Source organism: Leuresthes tenuis, unplaced genomic scaffold (genome assembly GCF_036924035.1).
Source record: "Leuresthes tenuis unplaced genomic scaffold, fLeuTen1.0.hap1 SCAF_9, whole genome shotgun sequence".
NCBI lineage: Eukaryota > Metazoa > Chordata > Actinopteri > Atheriniformes > Atherinopsidae > Leuresthes > Leuresthes tenuis.
In genome coordinates, this window is record NW_027325363.1 from 21,243,172 (window position 1) to 21,264,301 (window position 21,130).

The 21,130-nt window shown below is 41.7% G+C and overlaps 1 protein-coding gene across 11 annotated transcripts in view; it reads right to left on the reverse strand.

Annotated features, from left to right (window-relative positions):
* gramd1bb (GRAM domain containing 1Bb) overlaps positions 1–21,130 on the reverse strand; it is a 126,325-nt gene that overhangs the window by 20,392 nt on the left and 84,803 nt on the right. For 5 of the 11 annotated variants that reach the window (XM_072392813.1, XM_072392812.1, XM_072392822.1 and 2 more), the window contains 4 exons: positions 11,974–12,184; positions 8,314–8,337; positions 3,493–3,513; positions 2,803–2,826 (listed from right to left, as the gene is read on the reverse strand). In XM_072392813.1, coding sequence (XP_072248914.1) covers positions 2,803–2,826; positions 3,493–3,513; positions 8,314–8,337; positions 11,974–12,184 — 280 coding nt within the window. Of the gene's footprint in view, positions 1–2,802; positions 2,827–3,492; positions 3,514–8,313; positions 8,338–9,776; positions 9,798–11,973; positions 12,185–19,313; positions 19,740–21,130 lie in introns of those variants that run through there. The other 6 variants (XM_072392821.1, XM_072392814.1, XM_072392815.1 and 3 more) reach the window with 6 other exon arrangements.

Consider the following 21,130-nt stretch of genomic DNA (forward strand, 5'->3'; position numbering starts at 1 on the left):
TTCCTGAAGCCTGTGGAGTCGATGCAAAACTTGCGTAGATGCAAAGCAAATGAAAAGGCCCTTTCATAGGGCTGCCGTGGAATGGTGGCTCAGAACTCACATCAGGTCGATTCAGTGGGGTTTCAGTGCCATGGGAGGACACCGATGTTGTATGGCCGTGCACTTACACACATGCAAAAAACTGTCTGACATGCAGAACTATAAAAGGTGCAAGACTTTTAGAGTCTGAGTCAAATGAAGTTGGACATTTTTCACTGAATGATTGAGGTTCAGTCTTAAATAGAATGTGAGAGTATCAGAGTACAAGATGTCAGGAAAGCAGCCCTGATATGATAACCATCTTTAAAAGGTGAAGCCGTCAGTGTGAACTGACTCAGTTCCGCCCTCATTCCCACTGCCAACTCCACACGAAGAAAGAAACCTAGAAATATGCATTTTTATAATTATTTGGTCCATTATTTTACTACAGAGAGGCTAAAAACTACTGCACTTACTAGTACACTTTAGAATTCAGCTGGTTAGCTTACACTAGACTGACTTTTTCCCATATTTAAAAGGATAACACTGATATTACTCTGTGTAGTTTTTATTGTCAATACATTCTATAAGCAGTCCATAACCATCAGTTTGTGAGTCCTTTTGTCTTAATTTTCTGACTTGTCCAACCCTGTCTTTGGTGCTCAACCCTGTGCTCATTAATTCATATTGAAGGTGCCAAACATTAAAAACAGGTTGAACACACAGTATAGAGCACACTGAAACTTTCTTATACTTATACTGAGGCTATGCGGGGGTGTCGGATGCAGCTGGCCCAGGTTCCAATCCTGGCCTGCATGTCATCGCTCTCTCCACCCACTTTCATGTAATAATCACTAATGCTTTTTTGTTAATTCAACCTTTAATTAACTAATTGTCCAGTGAGATAAAAACTATGCTTTTCCAAAAGAGACCTGACAAAGATAGTAGCCTATACAACCTAAAACATACCAGGCTTCAGCTACACTATACCTTAAAGAACATGTCACCCAGAGCAAGACAATGGTCGAACTCATCGATGTATTTTGTTTTGGACAACAGAGCTGGTCAGAAAGCTATAAAAAAACAAGAAAGTTTACTCGCAGAATTTAAAAAAACCTACCACTCTTATTCATCCTATTGAAGAAACATCGAGTTAAATCTTTATGACCAATGTTTTTACTTGTTTCACTTGGGCAAAAGTCTGAGAAATGGAATTCATTACTCATGTTCTGCTTCAGTGACTGCTAAAAAAAAAAAAAAAGGAGAGAAAGACAAAGGCATGAGTGACTGCAGCAGGCTGCATACTGACTGACTGACTCACCACTGTGACTCCTGCAGATCATCCCCTGACCAGGGATTTATGGCTCAATGAGGTAACTTCAGAGTTAACCCTCAGTGTTTAGAGCCAGGAAGGTGGTTCACTTCTGACAGAGTTGCAAAGTCGTGGTAAGTTATACTGCTCCTGAGCGGGTTGTGTTCAAGATAAGAACTCCACACATGGAAAAAAAGTAGCTCTTGATCTATCAGTTCTAAAATTAAAAAATAAATAAAAAAATAAAATAAAAATCTGCAAACGGTTGGTGAGATGATCTTTTCTCTCTCATGTCTTTTTCAGTTACAGATTCTTTAAATCCCGTTTCTTTCCCTAAGCAGCACGAGGGAAACGTACAATCTCAGTACCCTCAGGCATCGTTAATTCTTTAGAAATAAAACTTCAGACAAAAAAAGAAACCTATTTTTTTCTGTTTTCTGTAGACAGTGTAATATTCCCCTAAAAAACGTTTTTTAATCACATAAAAAATCAATACAAATACAAATTCTGTGAGTAGACTTAGTAGGATCATTTCATTTTATCGCCAGTCTTATCTTTATGGCTCATGTGAAATATCTTAACTACCCATCTTTCATCGACTTTGCCATTGCTTATTTCTAATATTGTCTCAGCAGTTTGAAAAAGACTTCAAACTAGATTTGACATGTTTGGATTTCTAAAATGTGATTGAGAAGATTTTAAGAGTACATGTCAGGATGAGGGCTGATTATCCTGCTGTCTTGTACTGATTGTGCTGGTGTACACTGCGCCCATACTAGCTCCATGCTGAATGGTAGGTTAACAGAGGAAATGAGAGAGGTTTATCATAGCATTAAGAAGTATTTAAGAAGCTTTCAGGACTGTTTGGATCAAGCCTCTTTAGATCACAACTCCAGTTATCAATTTCAATTATCGGTGGAGAGGTCTCAATGTTGTCCACTTACAACACTGAGAATCCAACGCCAAATGTGTCGGTCACCATGTCGACCAAAACATGGGGAACAGAGTCAAATTGGAGGGACACAAGCCTCATTCAACGTGGCTCGTCCAGAGGCCCTTGTGATGGTTTGTTGACTTGTTTAGTACAGTGAAGAGCTCAGTGCACTTGTTACCACCTGTTGCATACCAGAAATAGAAGTCTGAGTGGTGACAAGCCTCAGACCACATCTGAGGGCCTTGTAAAACACAAATCCCAATCGCGGCCAATGTGAATTTAATTAAATGCATGAGGCCACTGGCAAAGAAGAAATGCAACTAAGTGGCTTCAGAGAGACAAATATTTGTAATATGTCTGTTTCAAAATACGAAAAACAACCTCCTCGACAGAGTGGCTTTGCAACGGGGCAGTAACAACACCGAGGGAAGTCAATGGAATGAGAAACAGGAAGGAGGGATATTAAAATCCCAGCAGTCAGAGAGCAAGAGAAACAGAAAGATATCTGAGGTTGCACAAGAATACAAGTCATGCTTACTCTCAAGATGTGTTGTCTTTCATGCTGGGGAGAGACGGGAAGAGTGTACACACAGGGAATAAAAACAAAAAAGAAATAAAATGGGAAAGTTTGCCAAAAAAAAAACAACACAATCCTGGAGAAACTATGGTCTGACACTGACTGGAGTCAAGATCAGCACTCACCCTGCACTGCCTGTGGGCTTAACCTATATCACAAGGACCCTTTTAGATAAGAAGTTTATATAATCAGACGAAAGTCAGACGAAAATAATCGACAAGAGGGCATTAGGCGTGCGACTACATGATGGGATTAAACACAGTGCTTGCACGTCCCCTTGTGGTGAAAAACAAAACTGCGACACTGCCGTGTTTAAACTACGACGCTACAGCAGTCTTTCCATTTGCTTGTTTACCTGCATTAGGAGGCCCACCTGCTGCTTTCTAAGCCCACTCTAATCCCTGCCTTCAGGACTAGTAACCCACACTAGTGTTTTGGTGATCCAGTAAACAGGGTCACGGACAACAACCTTTCATTTCCCCAGCAGGACACTCCCAGGAGTCACATGCATGGCATAAACACACACCAGCACACGCACACACACTGTTTTAATGATGAACATCCAAAACACACACACACACACACACACACACACACACACACCGCACACTCATCAATAATAATGTAGATAAAAATAAAGGTGTGACTTACGTTGTACCAACTTTGGCTTTTCTGTGGAAAGAGAGAGAAAGAGGATGTGTTCAAGCAGGTCTGAGGACTAATACAGACACATAGAGAATGCAACACACGGTCATCCTATTTAATAACAGGTTACAGCTGGTGTGAAAGCCAAAACTATCATCGTGGTGATGCAAAAAAATACTCAGGGTGAAATTCTTACCAGTTTATCTGTTAGAGTAATTAGGAGAAAAGTTCCCTTCAACTTGAACTCATAGTTGGCTTGTATACAAAATAATGGCTTTATCGAATATACAAGAACAGCAGGATGTCAGTGTTTATCTTTGAAAATGATTCAATTACTTTGAGTTACTGAGAGTTTGGAATAACATTGTATAACCATCATGTGAAAAAGTTTCACTGACATGGAAACACAAGGTTCTCTACCACATGAAATTATTTTCAATGGGCAACACTTTACTTTCACATGCTATAATTTATCATTATTGTCCACCGCCCATTCAATTTGTTACAGTTTTCCAACAGCAGAGGGCAGCAGAGAGGTCCTCTGACACTGAATAACACTATTACACTGTTTTCCAGCCACATAACACACAATTTCCACTCTAAGAGCAAAAAATCCCAGCGTGGAAACATGCAGGTGATCATTCAAGGGGTGAAACAAAGAAGAGGGTGTTCAGGCGGAGAAACGGGGGAATTATGGGAGGAAAAATTGCATCATGACATCATTTCAAGTTCAAGTAATGAAAAAGTATTAAGCAGAAATATTTTTAGTTTCCCCTAGTTTGTTCTTTTACGATGAACTAAAGTTTAACCTTTTGCAGCAGGACCACCGTTAAACACCGCAGTCCATGTGACTGACTTTTGACCCGACAGATAATCAGCTTTGCGTATGACCTCAAAACATTTACCAAAAGCTAAATGAAGCCCTGCTTATTGCAAATCTCTCCTTGCAAAAACCAGACACACGTCCGAGTTTTCTCTGTGTCCCGCAAGGTTTGATAGTCGTCTGCTGTGTGTGGTGTTAGCGAGCAGGTGTTAGTGAGCAGAGAGCTGCAGTAGAAGGACCAAGGCCTAGCAGTGATGATAGCAGAGCTAATGTAGGCTAATCTGATTTGAAGGTGACAGAGACACGAGAGTGGAATTACTTTGAGGCCACTGTCTGGATAAGGTGTACGTGTATGTTAGGGCTCCTGTGTTTGAGTTTGTGTGACTGCAGCTGGTGAAATTTTCCTGTTTCATGCCAACACTGTTTTCTACAAAGAAAAGGATTATTCATGTAGTGATTGTACACGCGGGGGCTGTTTTAAAAGGGAACAGCAGAGAAACAGAAAAATAGACATACACAGAGACAGAGTCACAGAAAAACAAGATTATTTCCTAGTTTTGCTTAGGACTCCTTTGCAATTAAAAGCAGGTTGAGTCCAAGTGTGGAGACTAATGAACAAAATAATGGAAGTAAACCAAATTATTTGGTTTCAACGTCAGCACACATGCAGGTATGGGATATACTTTGCTGACTAAAATGGCTTTAAAATAAAGAAGACCGAATTTTACGTTACATTTTTGTATGGACTGGCAACCACGACACTGAACTGGATTAAGCGAGTAGAGTAAAAGGATGGATGGATTTTTGTTTTGCTTAAGATTTGCAGGCGAACAGAGTAACTTCTTGCCTTATAGATACAAAGAATGCTCCCCAGTTGATCATGAACATTTCCACTATTCTTACTCATGTTCTTTTAAAAAATGCACTTGTTTGTGTGAAGTTCCAGAGCAAAATCTAAACACTCAACAAACCCACCTGTGAGATAAAGACACGAGTGGAAGATTGCTGTTGCAATAGCAAATGTGTGCACTGCTTGAACATAGTTCTGCATATGTTCTGCAGTGGTGCGTTGCACACATGTCTAGATGTTGTAGCCTTCTCCTGCCATGCGGGGGCAGTCTCAGAAATATGTAGGACAATCTGAGGTGTGGTTTCCTGCTGGGGGCTGGTTAGCACTGTTGATACTGTCAGGAAGGAGGTTTCTTACTGGAATCCTAGCTGGGCTGTTTCTGTGTGGAGTTAGCATGTTCTCCCCATGCATGCATGGGTTCTGTTTGGTTACTCTGGCTTCCTCCCACCGTAACTGGCGATTCTAAATGTGTCTCCGTCTCAGCCTTGTGATGGATTGACGACCTGTTTAGGGTGTGCCCCATCTCTCACCCAGTGGCAGCTGGGATACGCTCCATCTCCCCTGCAATACTCTAATGGATTAAGCGGGTATAGAAAATGCGTGGATGGACGGCCTACTGTTGGTTGTGTTGGACCTTTAGCTTTCCACTGTTGAGGAAAAGCCATAGTGGACACAGATCTCCTTTGTCATAGAGTAAAACCAAGTATTGAAATAATGAAAATTCTCCAGTGCAGTTACTGTTTCAAGCAATCAGAATTTTACCGACACGTAAAGTGGTTTCTAAGTTTTTGAAGGTCTGCATGCATATCTGTCTGTGTTGTGTGAAAACCTAAAATCCTTCACTCTGTGCAGGGTGAGATAGATGCGGGCTATGTGCTACCAAACAAGCCCTAAGCCTGGACAATGTCAGCTTGAGTGAGGCTAGGACTCAGGTAATCATAAGAGCAACTGGACTTATTCATGAATCGTGTAGACATTTCACCTCTCATCTGAAAGACGTCTTCCGTTCTGGCCTCAGGTATTGTTTGATCATGTAAAACTGATCCATTCCAAGTTGACAGTCACAACAGGCTAAGCTCTTGAGGGGAGTGAGTAATTTGAAGTGACGATGGGTCTCAGTTCTTTCAAGTTCCAGTTGTAAGGGGACTGAAAGTGAGTTTAGCTGATCTACAGCACAGGAGCAGACCTTTCTTGGTACCCTGCCTTTTTAACATGTTGCAAGTCCTGGAAAATTTGCAAAAGGAAGGTCTTAGTATCATCAATTACATAAATGACTGGATGGGCTGTGCTCACCACAGTCTGCTTCTCAACAGAAAGAAGGCTCCAACCACCCCAGACCACAGAGTTTTCTGTCATGTGGGGATGACAGTTCAGGAATTCATTCCTTAACCCCTGTGAGACAGGTCCCCCTCAGGTCTTGGTTGTCTAATTTATGGTTAGGGGTGATGATGACGTGGTGGTTGTGCCTCTGCCTGTTTTTGGTTGATGGCAGCCATAGTGCACAGAATTCAATTGGCTCTTCTTAATATGCCCTGGGTACGGCTCTGCCTTCTGAGAGTTGGACTTTGCCCACAGGAAAATTAGCAAACCAGGCTGCTGGTGGCTCACAGGCTATATGTAGCACTCCACTGAGGAGCGGCAGGCCACTTTGACACAGAGCATTGCACTGGGGCCAGTTCTACATCGCTATATTCTGTCACCTTGCTGGTAGGCAGAGGAACCCTCCATAAGGTCAAAGGCATCAGGGCGCTGCAGACCAATCTCTTGGAACTGCAAGTTGTTTATCTGGATCTTACAGTGTAGACAGACAGTTACTCAGTGACAGGGACAAAGATGCTTCTGCTGATTGTCGGAAATTTATGTGAGATTCAAGTTGGTGAGGGCAAAACACATGCCCAAGATGCGCTGAACTTCTGTGAAACCAGATCTCACAGAAGACGAGGTCTCCATAGGGGATTCCCCCATGAGAACAGAGACTGCCTCCAGAGGAGATGCACAAGATCTAAGGCTGCTTCAGCATGTTTGCATTAATGAGTACACACATTTTCAAGAGCAATTCAAGCTTGATATGGTGAAGTGAAAATGGCAAAAAAAGCAATGGAAATGAACATGAAATTAAACCATTTAAGTAGGATAGTATGATTGTGATCTTTTCCTGATTTAGTGTCTTATCATTTTATAATTTTATAATATAATCTTCCTTAACTGTGGGTGCTATAAATACTTTGAACTAATAAAGGATGTGAACAAGGACAGCTGCTCTGACTCTGTTGCCTAACTGACTTTAGGCAGAGAGCGAGTTTTTTACGAGATTGTTCCATTTCTCTGGCACATGTTAGTCGCTTTATGCTTCCAAAAACTGTTCAAGATAACAACTAACACACCATGCTCCATGTCTTCACCTGTGTCTCCCTTAAGATCATCTCCACGCCAGAATGTATGGCCCAATATATAGTGTACGTCTTTATCTCTTGCAGATAGAACAGGTTTTGCCCGACGTAATTCTTCAGCTCTGATGCTGTCCTTGTGAACTGATGCACATTTTGGCTTCTAGTAATACGAATATTTCCTTTTTTTTTTTTGTGGGTCCTTATTAGCGGATCTGTTCATTTTTTTTATATGTTGACATTGCATGTGGTTGTTGTGCAAACGTTTTTATCTATCACAAATGATTCAGTGGGAGAATGTCAACATTCATGACTAAGTGGAAATGTGATTAATTTCGCAATAATAAAATCTTTTGAAAAGGGAACCATACGCACACACGACTTTATATATAATCCAAAAAGACAGCATATGCACAATTCTATTTTTGTGCGTAGATAGTTTTAGTCGTGAAACTACAAGGTTTTGTGTCTCTGGCCCCAGATGTTGATGCAGTTTCTTCATTTTAACTTATCAAAACGAACAATATCACAAAAAAGACAAAATTAAATAGAAAAAAAAAAGATAATTTCAGTCAATGTTCTTCCAGATTAATCTAGGAACTGGGAAGTACTGAAAAAGTACAAGAAGGCCTAAAACTGTAAAATGGGATCCTACAGTAGCACAGCTACACTATGGAGGAAGAAGGGGGGGTGGGGTGGGGGGGTAGGGGATAGAAAGGCCAGCAGGGACTGTCAGTAAGTCAGACGAAAAAAGAAGGAATGCTTACTTTAATCAGGTTTAGCCTGTCATACTGAAAGAAAATTAAAGAGAAAACAAAAAGTTAACCAAAGCAGCGAGTAACATGGACACAGACAGAAATGGAAAAAAACAGAGAGAGAAAAAGCTGAGGTCCAAAAGGTTTATGGCAGATACAACCATGAACTACCATTACAAAGCAAAAGTGTCAGTTAGCAGAAGTTAAAAGCTAAATTTGACCCCTCATCCAGTTGGTGCATCAGACGAGAGGCCTGATTGATTGTTGCTATCATGGTGAATCCATTCTTGCAAAAAAGGTTTGCTCCATTCTCGCTCTCTTTTATTCAGATTGCATTAGGGTTAGGGCGATCAAGCTCACGTTGCAGGAATGACCTCATGCCTTGTACGGGATCATGTGACCACCGCGGACTATAGAGGCTTATGTGGAGGCATTGCCAGTGGGTTTGGGGCAGCTTGAACTGTGACACAGAAAAGTGGAGTGATGTAATCAATTAGTATCCAATTGTGTGTGCGCACGAAACAGACTGAAAGCCACGGGGGTGCTCTTCACACCAAACTCCCAATTACAGATGCCTCCTTTGCCCACAGTGTGTACAAGATTTGACAGAATGAACATTTTATAACAGGATACCCTATATCCTGACTCTGTGCATACTTGTTACATTCAGTGATCAACAACAAAAAAATGAGGATGAGATAATGACAAGAATCAAATTAGATGGATAAAGCTGCATCGTAGCCGATGTGCTAGAACATGACACCTGTCTGCGGCACGAGAGAGGGATTCTCTCAAGAGGCAAGAGAAAGGCAGCTTAAATAATTATGTAGTCCTGGAGTCTGGGAGTTTTTAAGAGTTAATCCTTCAGCTGAAGGGGTATTACAATACACAGCATAACAGATACACAGCTGCCATCACCACAGAATTACAATCAGTTAAGTATAGAGAGGTACAGGGCACAGATGTAGGCAGAGAACAACAAAAGGAAGATGCAAAGGAACTGAGATATACATTTACAGTTTTTCCATGACAAACAATAATAAATATTTGGCTAAATCTGGAACTTCTGCACAACCTCTCTATAAATATGTGTGCATTTGGGTTTTCATCCTGCTGTATTTTTTCTTTTTCTTAGCCAAAAGCCAGATCCTGATCTGACATTCCTGTTTGTTTACCGAGATTAATATCAATATTGGGAATTTTGCCAATTCAAACATAGTATAGAAAAGGAAAAGCATGGAAAGGAAAGAACAGCAGGAAAAAGAGGAAAAGGAAATGTCCATCTGCTTTGTTTGTGGATGTGGATGGGGCTTGCACTGGTTGCTGGGTGAATGGGGGAAACGTTGGGTTCGGGGTGGAGCATTTCAAACAAGGCTTGGACATTTTCACAGAGCAGCTCACAAGACAAGAAGTGTTGCAGAGGGCAGGTGGGCACAGACACATTAGAAGAACAGAAAAAAAAGAGTAATGCTTACTTTGGAAAGTCGCTTGTGAGACTAGCATGCAAACAGGAGAAGAACAAAGAAAAATCAGATAGAAAATGATAAGAAAATGAAAAGAACTGCAAGAAGGAACAGCTGAGAGAGCCAACAGAAGAGCTGAACAGTCATTTTCAGATGGAACACATCATCATGTGGCATGTAGCAGCAGCAGCAGAGCAGCAAAGAGAGAAGACGTGCACACTGTGTTCAGGAGACAAAAGTCATTTAAGGAGGACACCAATGATTTAGAACAGCAGAGGTAGATGAGGACAGGATGGGAGGGTAGATAAAGGAGGGTGACATATGTCTTACATTCTGTCGAGTAACACGAAAGCTACACGCTCCTTTTGTGAAATAATCCTAGTGTAAAAAAAACTTCCATTCATCAGTGAGTTCACTGATGGATGCAGTTAAGGGGAAATGACAGGTTATACATACAAATCTACAACACTTTAAAGCTAAAGAGGGTGAAACTCAATCTTACATTTTTAAATTCTTTGACGTGAATCCACGCTAACATCTGTCACAATTCCTCATTTTCTGGGGCTGATTTGATCATATGGGTCATTTAAAATTAGGGTAATCCACCTATTTATTACAGGTTTAATGACGTGATCAAGTGCAGCGATTAATACGCAACTGTACTTTTGAACAAAGGAAATGTGGAGTAAATGATATGTAAACATAAAAAGCTGGAATGGAGAGGAGAGTGCAGTCTCTCCCAAAGGGGGAAGAGTTATAGTCATAGCTCGTAACTTACACACCAAATCAATAACCAATCAAAGCACACGCGTCACTGCGCTGGAAATAAATCTTTTGTATTTACACAGTCACAGTTAAAAAAACGGCTGCACAGAAGAGTTTACAAATCACCGTGACTGTCACAGAGTCAAAGCTGCCTCCGAAGTTAGAAAAAAACAGAAGAATGCTGTATGATGGGAAGTGGTTCAATCACAAAGTTAAAAGTTAAAAAAGCACGTCAACGTTAGCTCAATTCACGATTGTCACAACATTTAGGTTGTCAAACTAAACTGTTACAAGAGCCCTCATTCCATCTTAATTTGAATGAACGCGAACGTAATGAATTCAGCTAACTGAGTTATGTTATGAAATTAGCACGCTTTTAGCCACAGATAGTTCATCATTTCAAAGACACAACTCAGGAACCAAAGTTCATGTCTTTGTTACGCTGCATGCATGTCATGTGGTCAGAAAAGGTCATTCCGCACGGGCACGAAGGAACATTACACGACACTCTTTTGTTGCCATGATCTACACGAGTTGCACAAAACTGAATTTGATGTGACTTTGCTGTGTTACTTTGTAAACTGTTTGTAAAATTTGGTGCACAAGTAATCAGCATTGGGATCAATAGAGAGAAAGGATTACAAGATGAATTTTGTTGACACGAAATGGAGAAATTATGTCCTTCGCATTGGTTAGTGCACCTCAGTCGGGTTGTGTAATATTTGTACAACTCTGCTACCTTTGATTCATATCTATATTTATTATTTATATTTCAGGTGGCATCGCTCTACTGTCCTCTATGAAAATATCTAGAAAGCGCTGGGAATTTTAAGAGTTTAACGTGCATATCTTAGTCTGAAGCTTGGTCTCCTCCTCTCCAAATGTGCTTCGATCGGATTTTGTGTTTTCCAATTTTTAATTTTTTTTTACAAAAGCCTGCTCTAACTGCTCTTTAAGTGATCTTTAAGTCTTAACCTTTCAAAAAAAAGTTTTCCCAGCAGCCATGGTTCAGTTTGATCCAAATCGAGCTACCTTCAACGATTTCTCCTGCACTACAGTTCTGGGAAGTTTTGCACGTCTAATTTCAGCTCAGATCAGACTAAAAAAGTCTGAAAACCGAGACTTAACAAGTGAAGAGGCCCTATCCTCACCAGTCTAACCTTTCTCATATGTCTAAATCTGGCACCTTGCATCCCACACTGGATAAGCTTATGATCAGCTGTGCTGGGCGTTTGTGTTTTACTGGGAATCTCGGTGAAAAGGGCACACTTCAGCATTCTTGACAGAGATCAGAGCTTGGGGTGGGGTTACTGTTCAAAATACAAAGAGCTGCTGAGATCATTTTAAACCTTGGCTAAAAGTGCGCCACCTGCACAACTGTTAGGCTCTCCTTCATTTTCATCAGCTACGGAGAAAATGCGTCAAATATTTCTTTGTCACTCACCTTGGAGTTCTTTCCGCCGCTTCGTGCCGACTGCACCGAGTATGTTCTCTGGACGACCTGCTCAGGCGTGGAGGGGGACTTGTCAGAGGAGTGGTCTGAACCCTTCTCCACCATGTTCTCACCCTCCTGGCTCTGTGGTGTGGGAGAGCGCGAGCGTTTACGCAGGACTGGTGAGCAGGCAGGCGTGCTCTTGTTTGAGTTACTGGCAGTGCTAAAAAAGATTCAAACAAAAGGGAGGGATGAGAAAAAAACATTGCCATTGTCATTTCCAAAGCTTCCTGTCCTTAGAATAAATGTTAGAATTAGAATTTAGTCTGAAAAGTCAAGCTTGACTCAAATAGCTCCAATTAACGTAATATACATTCATGAAATTATAAATATATCTCGATAGATACATTTCCTTCTGGTCTATCACATCCAAATAATATTGGTTTGGTAACTTAAAAAGAACCTAACTGAAGTGATATTCAACCAAACATCAAATTAAGAAACAAAATATCAACTGGGAAACAACATAAGGCCGTTCATGCACAGGTCAGTGTGTACAGCAGCACAACACACACAATGTTTCATCTGGCTTACATCAGTTGAGGATTAATAGGCTTCAAGCACCATGTGCTAACCTGGCTAATAACGCCTTTATTAATACGGTAAGTCAACATCAACAACAACAACAACGGTAGCCATGAGGAAAACAACGGCAGTGATATACCGACACGTAAAAAATGTTTTATGTCCTCACTATTTCAACATTTTAAAAGCACAAAGTAAATAAGCAGGTGCGTATTTCTAGCTCATTTTCAGTTTTACTGAGCTGCATGTTGACTCTCCATCCAACTGCAAGGACAGTTGTCTTGAGGCAGGTACCCCTGCCACACACTGTTCTTTTTAAGTAGCCACAAACACACACGTAGACCTGCACGCACACATCGACGAAACAACAAGGAGCCCCCCCCCTCCAATGACACAAGCTAACTAAAGGCTCTGTAAGTGATCTGTTTGACAGCAGCTCTGCCAGGCCTGGTTACTTGGCATGGCGTTATGCAAGCCGTTACGTCACAGTCAGCCAATGTCTGCTGTTAGTGGCCATGAATTACTGATCTCCTGTTACATTCAGGACTTCACTGCAGCTCTGAGCTCTGAATCATAAAGAGCGGTGTCGACAGCTTCTGTCCGACCATCAGGGCCTGCTGTGCTGATAGCTCATGGATTTTAAAAGAGCAGTGACATCACAAAGCCCTTATATCAATTTGGAAATAATGCATCTCTGGTAGCATATGGCACCGCTGACATAAATTTCTGATAAGCACTCTCCTTTTAGAGGAAAATCATTTAAATTCATATTGACATATGATTAGTCCCAACTGACTTGGATTAGAATAAATGTGAGGAAAGCTCACTGGTCAAAGCAATTTGTTGCAGATGTTAGGATTTGTAACATCTGCATTCATTTTGATTACCACATTCCAGGCCACCTTTTGTGTGTCTTATATTAATGTCAGGTTTATTTAGTAGGCACAGTGCACGAAAGGATGGTTTCAGTTTAGCACAGGTGATAAGCATCCAGAACACTGTCGCATCTCATCTCACAATTTGTTTTGTTGATAGATGACCTCCCAAACAACATCCACATTAATCATTGAATATATTCTCTTTCAGCCACCACCTGTGCTTTTTTAAAATTTTTTTAATCGGATTGTCTTTATTTTAGGCTCAGTAAACGGCTACCACAGAAAAAATAAAAATAAACCCCATGATGACCCCAAAATGTGCACGGTGCTTGGATTATGCAAACGCTGCAGTATAAAGTCGGAGGTATTTCTTCACTGGTCATTAAAACACTGGCGAGGACAAATTAAAATGATTATTGGGTGGAATATGACTCCACTACAGCTACATGGTTGAATATTATAGAACTGGCTTTCTAAAGCGTGTCCGTCTTTCTAGACTCTTCTCAGTCACCAGAGACGGTTCCCGGAAAGGACTTCAGTGCAGGGACATGCAAAAGGTACACTACACAAAAGGTAGTTTTCATTAAATAGAAGGTAGGCTCAAGTTAACTGCATTCAACTTGTCAGTCTCAGTATCGTGTCAGTAGCTTGTCAGTAAGTATCAGGTCTTTCTACACCGTCAACATGAACAAGCAAAGGGTGCGACAGCAGATTAATGCTTCTGAAGAGAAGCGACCATCTCAAACCATGAAAAATGTGAGTTGAATAGTAGTCGACCAACATGAATTTTTCTAATTGCTGACGATGATTATTCAGATGGCAGGGTGGCTGCTGGTCGCTATGTAATGCCAAAGTCGTGCAGATGTGTCTTTTTATTTTTGTTGTATCAGATAAAATGCAACACTTTAGCGCAGTTCATTTTAAACTATCACAAATGGACGGCGTCTGCTTATTTGGATCCATTCTGCACTCTATTTGAGTAGCACTCATTGTAAAATATAAAAAAATGGTTTTAGCCAAACTTAATGTGTGCACTTACCCAGCAGCCTCTGTTGCAAATGTGTGCCCTGACATTTTTTTTGCTTCCTTTAAGTGAATCATCTGATTATCTTAAATAATAAGTCTGATTAATTGGTTAACCAATGATTAACAGCATAGTAACAATATAGTAACCCGGATTAAATATGAGATTTAAGAAATGAGCAGCAACCTATTTAATTAGAGAATTAGAGTTATTATTAGAGTGCTTAGGGTCTTCCAAAACTCTTTTTTTTTAAAAACTGTCTCTGAACATACTGGCCAACAGGACAGACACTTGTCTGTGCTCCTAACTTTCAACTGCATGCAGCTGTCCTCACTGCATGGCCTCTTGCAAACAACATTCTTTGCACAGACACATACATTTTACTCGGATCTCACGGAAGTAATGAAAAGAAACAACAAAAAAAAGATCTAATCTTTGCATGCCATAAAGCATCTTCATAAGTCTATTAAGTGGCTCGGCTGATCTAACAAAAGGAACCAAATATGAAAAGAACTGTGGTGAGTAAAGTTTTTTCAAGATTACCCAAGGTGCCACGTGCAACACTTTCATGGCTAAGAACCGTGGGTGGGTTACTGACTAAAAGTAAAAGGTTACATCAACGTACATCATCTTTTCAACTCCCTTGATGTAGAGAGACAGTAACCCCTCCACCTTTCTTTTTTTAAAGCAAAACAGGAATCAACAGATCACCCTCTCCTTTCCAGATGCACAGCAGTAAACAATGGAAACACGAATCTGTCGTCAGCATATGAAGGACAAAACCCAATCAGTCATTCACACAACAGTTTGCTCTTTGAACCAGCACGGTAAGTGTGGATGGAGTGAACAAGCTGCTGGTGGTTCCCTGCAGAGGAGCAAACAAAAGCATCGAACCCAAGCCCTTTGTTACTAAATGCTTCATGAAACACAACACTGTACCTGGACTGTAATGTTTGACAAATGTAATAAACAAACAACAATGTGTTCAGGCTTAGACAAAACTGTTGCCATCAGTACAGTAACTGCACCCGTCTCTGACAACAAACGATATGCGGTATATGCTGAACATTGTTTAACGGAGGCTTACTGGGATCAAACGTGGAAATGAAGCTGCACTTGAGCCACACTTGAGAAAATCTGATTCAGCACCACTTGCACAAGCTTTTGAGTTCTGGGCTTGAAATGAATAAGATGCCTGAGAGACCTGGAAAACAGTTTGAACAATAATAATAAAAAAAATCACATCACTTGGGGCACCGCGCACACGACCACAAAGCTCAAATAAAGCTCTGCTTTGAGTGGATATCGCTATAGCAACAGTGAACAGAGAGAGAGAGAGAGAGAGAGAGAGAGAGAGAGGTTTAAATATTCAATGTGTGTGGCTAAATATACTCGAGCAGCTCTGCTGTCAGAGACGTTGTCTGAGCAGGAAGCAGGGAGGTAACAGGACAGACAATGCCTCACATCCCATCTGGGCTCAGTTATGACGTGTTATTGATATGCCGACGTGTTAACGTTTTAATCCAAGCGAGGATCATTTCATAGTTGATTATGAACATTTAGCTCACAACACTTAATGGCCGGGGATTCATTGTTCAGTTGAGTGAAATATTTCCTAATGTCTTCCGTACTGTTCTATGGGGACAGTATAATTAATAAGTGAATAAATAGTTAATTCCTTTAGCACTAGGCCATTCTTAACAACATCCACACGGAAAGCCATTTAAAAAAAACCAACAACTGTGAGACCACACCGAACAACTCTGGGTTCCGTGGATCGGAGACGTTTGGGAGAATTCTGAAACACAGAACAACCAGGCGAAAGCGAGGTTTAAAAAAGAAGAAAAAGACCAATTTGAATATTTTCTCTTAGAAAGCAAATAACTGGCTCATAACCAGGAGTCAGTAACACTGACTTTGTTGAAACTGTTCTGAACAGTGGCAGATCTAGGATTTTTCCAAGTCAGGGGCCATGTGGGGGGCGCATTAGAAAAAAAGGAGGGGCCAGGAGTATATCCAATGTCCACGAACACTGTGAAACTTCAGTGAGCTGCCAAAGGTTGAGCCCGCTCGCTGGGATCATCCTGCAATCTCATTCTGTCTGCCATATACTGTGAAAGTCCCAACTTGGAGCTGGGAATGACGTCACACCTGGACGTTGGACACGCTCTTGGCTCCTCCTGGGAATGACGTCACACCTGAGCCGGCCGTGCTTCGGGTGCAAGTAGGATTTACTCAATGTTGTGGGCACTGAGCAGGCTAGCTATTATTAGCAGTCCCAGCTGTTAACAACACATTATGCTATTTGCACATACAAACACTGTTGCAACATGTTCACTTAAAGCAGCTGGACAGTGCGACTGATTTAACAAGACACAAACCGAAGGAAGTGTTTATAAACTATTCATTCCTGAAACTTTCTTTATGCAGCCATGTTGGATTCTGAGGTCTGGGCTGATGAGGTTCCTTTGGGGACGTTCCAGCTGATTCTTACTACATGGGAGTTGGAAATTCTGACTTCAAGGTTTACATTGGAATGTGCCACCATTCTGCTTTTAGTCTATTTGAAACTGCTGCATTCATGTCTTATTGGAAATGCCAAGTTCTTACTTATAAATACCATTTTATCGACATCCAAGTTGGATTTTTTTTCCGTCATTGTGTTAAATCCCTATGTTAAGATATAAACATAGCATCACAATGGTAGTCATTTTTTAAACTATGTTTAAGAAAAGTATGCGCCAGAGTTTGTAACTTTTATTCAGCTGTAAAGAGTCAAACCAAACGTAACAGGACAGGTCACTTCAAGGGCAAATCAGATTTCAGCAGTGGCCAGTGCCCCTCTGTCCCTGGATCAGTCCGCGGTTCTAAAAACTCTCTGCCGCGGCTTTAGCCAGTTTATTGTGTTAGAAATAAATCGCAGCAAATGCTCATAATGAAAAGTGGTGTCTGCTGCCTGTTTATGTGAAAAACAGCCCGACCCAGTGCAGTGGCCTCAGGGGCGGAAAAGTCTAAAGCAGTTAAAGCAACATTTTTGAATGGCTTGAAAGTAAATCTCCCTGTTCAACGTTTACATGAAAGAATAAGAACTGATCACTTTTGCATTCGAAGAACACACCATCAAAAATAACTGTGATTTTAGTAAATAAACTACAGCTTATTCTTAACCAAACATATATCATCAAGAATGGTGAACGCTAATCCAAAGTGATAAATATGGAGCAAATATCACGCTCGCTTACAGGCTCATGATTTTATTTTTGGGGTCGACAGTATCATGTTTACATGCTTTAATGTTAATCGTGCACTACACACTGCAGCGATGGACGTTTTCTGTCAGAAACGCTCTTTGAGGAGGCCCTTGTGAAAAGCCCAGTCCTCTCCAATTAGTCAAAATGGCTGTTTTGAAGCGTGCCGAACAAGTCACTGAGCAGGCACAGTGCACATGTGTTTCATTGTGACGTTGACAAGTCAGGGAAGAAAAGGCTTAACTGCAAAGGAGGTGTTTCAGGCGGTTCTGTGTGTAGGAATAACACAGTGAAGGTAAGGGGGGGAAACCCACCGAATAAATGATGCCTTTAAAATGCAAGATTGTCAAATTCTGTACAATACTGTATGTTCATTTGGTTGCTGTGAAAGAGGGATTTGATCCCAGAGGCTTCAGTACAGAACTCATCTGCATTACAGAGATCTGCATGGTGTTTATCAGAGAGGACCCTGACACGTCTGAGCCATTCTAAATAGGTCAATTTCTTACTTATATAGTGAATTAAAAAAAAAGAAATTGAAAGAGAAACAAGCATTCTCTTTGCACCACTTTGTTACAGTCTTTGCTTTAAATAAGCTCTAAAGCTCTAAATCCAACTGGCTCAAGCTGTCCAAACGTTCGGCTTCACAATAGAACAGAGTTCCGGGCCTTTCTGAGGGCCCCACTTGTTTTCACAGTTTTGCTGATCCTGGAAAATACCCATCTGGCAGTGACCCTTCAGCTCAGCTTGGTTTGAAAAAGACCATGAGGTCTACCACGCTCACCAGCAGCCACTGCGCATGCACGGACAGGAATGCGCACCCAAAACAGAGGCAGACATAAACATGGCCCTGCGTGTGGACAGAAGACGACGTACGGCAGAGAGGCAGCGCAGCTTACTCTGTTTATCTGAACTGAGCAGCAACATCCATACTATCAACAAAATGTACCAAAATCAAACCACCTCTAGATTTAAATGGACTCCTAAACTGGTTATATAACAAAATCCATCCCCTCCAACCCCACCCACCCACCAATGCTCTCTACACATGCACACCGGCAATAACTCACACACACCCCTCATACATGCATCAGAATGCGCCATACCCCTGCTGCTGAAAAACACAGTCTCTCAACACCTCGCCGTAGCAGCCCTCACGGCAGCGACAGCCCTTGTTGGCCACCGTCACGCACTCAAACACCACCATGTCCTCGTAGGCAGCTCCGAGTAATGAGCTGTTTACCCTGCGGATCATCCCACGGACTGCGCACCGTCTTTTCTCACGCAGCGTAAAAAAGAAGAAAGGCAGCGGGACAGATAAATGGTGAGAGACGTGGAAGAGGCAGGCAGGGAGATTTTCTCCAGCAGGCTTAGGGCTACTGATCTTGCCCGGCCAGCTCTGATCTCCTAATAACCAGCTTACATCGCCCTTAACACCACCTGCCAAAGAAGAGGCACTGGTGGTCTGAGGCGCAGCTGCCCCCCTTTCTCACACTCTCTTTCTAAATAGTACATGTTGATCTTGCCAAACAGTGAAACCAATCAACAAGCAGACAGGCTCCATGTAGCTGAGGCTGAATGCAGGCAGGTAAGCAGGCAGTTGTTCCCAGCACTAACCTGCTTGTAGCCATGTAGAGAGCCGCTCCGCAGCAATCGGCCCCTTTCAAAAGGCTTCATTCACACACCGGGAGCCTTGGATGAGGCACAGGAGGAAGAAGAGGAGGTGGATGAGGAGAGGAGACAGGGATGAGGGAGGAAGGGGAGGAGGGTGGACAAGTTCCGGAGCATGCCAGGAGGATGAGAGGAAAAGGAGGAAGAAGCAGTCGCAGCCGAAGCAGGTAGAGAGATGGTATTTTCCCACGAGATGGAAAGAAACCACAGAGACTGTATTTCAGGCTTTGTTCTTTTTCCTCTTCTATAATTCACTCTCTTCTCGTTTGTCTAACTCAGGCTGATAAGCTCCCATTTTTCATTCCCCTTTCTTCTGGCTCCCTGAGAATCCAACAGACGCTCTCCTCTCGCGACTTCCTCTCCCGGTTTACAGAATTTTACGGCTGCACACTGACAATCGATAGAAAGCGACAGAGGGAGAACGTGTAAGCCCGGGTAGAGAGCGAGCGAGCGAGCGAGAGGGTGAGAGACAGAGACGGAGCAAATGAGGAAAGAGATGGCTTTCACTTTGCATTCCACCTCTGCTCGGAGCTGGTGCACTGAGCCTGTCGCTTCCTCAATTATTCATGTGTTTCATGAATGGCAGGGCTGACATCACCGGCGTTCAGGTCACTTTACATTCGAAGCTCCTTCTAAATCACACAATAAGCAAGACCAGGCTTTGTGGTCGACACATTTTGTGGACATACATACACACTTTCCCTTTGACGCAAATCATTGCTTGATACTTTTGTATCCTGCAACAAATCATCAGGATGTAAGCCTGAAGGAAAATATTAAAGGGGACATGTTATGGAAAAATCCCCCTCTTTTTTTTTGAGCTTGGGAGCATATATTCGGGTGTCTGAAGTTAGAACCAACTCAAAAACTTAGAAATATCCGATTTGTCATACATCATCAAAAGTAAACGCTAGCGAAATATTGCTGACACAAGCAAAAGTTCTGAATGTTAGCTGCTAAAAACGTTAACGAAACACAGAGGAGTGAAGCAACGATGAAGTCTAGAGTTTTGATTATGTGACGAGGGAAGTATGACATGAGGTCTCCGTCGTGTTATTTATCTTTTACGTTCTGCGGTGCATGTTTTAACAACTTGGACCAGTTCGACTGTGTCTTGCTACAAGACCGTGCCAAAAAGAGAGTCTAGTATCCTACCACCTGTCCACGGTCCAACTACACACGAGTGAAATTGTAAGTATTTGAGAAAAAAAATTGCCAGTCGAGTATTTTTCTATCAGTTTGGTGTATGTCTGAGCTCTCAGGCCATTTACTGTATGCTCTATTCTGGCGTGATAGTGTGCGCAAAGGGATAATAAGTACTGCAGATCTCAAAAAAGGTAAACCCAGGAGAAGACAAGGGTGTAGTAGAGTCCAGCAGGTCACTCCAAGCCCCTAAATAACTTGCTTGCGTAGAGCTGGAAATGAATCTGAGCAATAGGAGCCGCTGTAATGTCTCTCGGTTATTTCAACCAAAGCGTGTCACAGACATTTCATTAAGAACTCAGGATATTGTGTCAGCATGTAAAAAATAGGACTTGAGTTCACAGCAGATAAGTTTCCTTTAATTTATAATAAATAACAAATAACAATAACTAAAACATTAGAATAGTATCAATCGCATCCTTTTAAAACTGTGTAACAACCATCCAGACCCTCGAACAATGGTGGCATTTTAATTCATCCTTAAGAGCAACTTCAGCCATTAATCATTCCTGCTGCAGTGTTTTTCACAGCAGATTTGAAAATTCAATAAACCTTTTTTC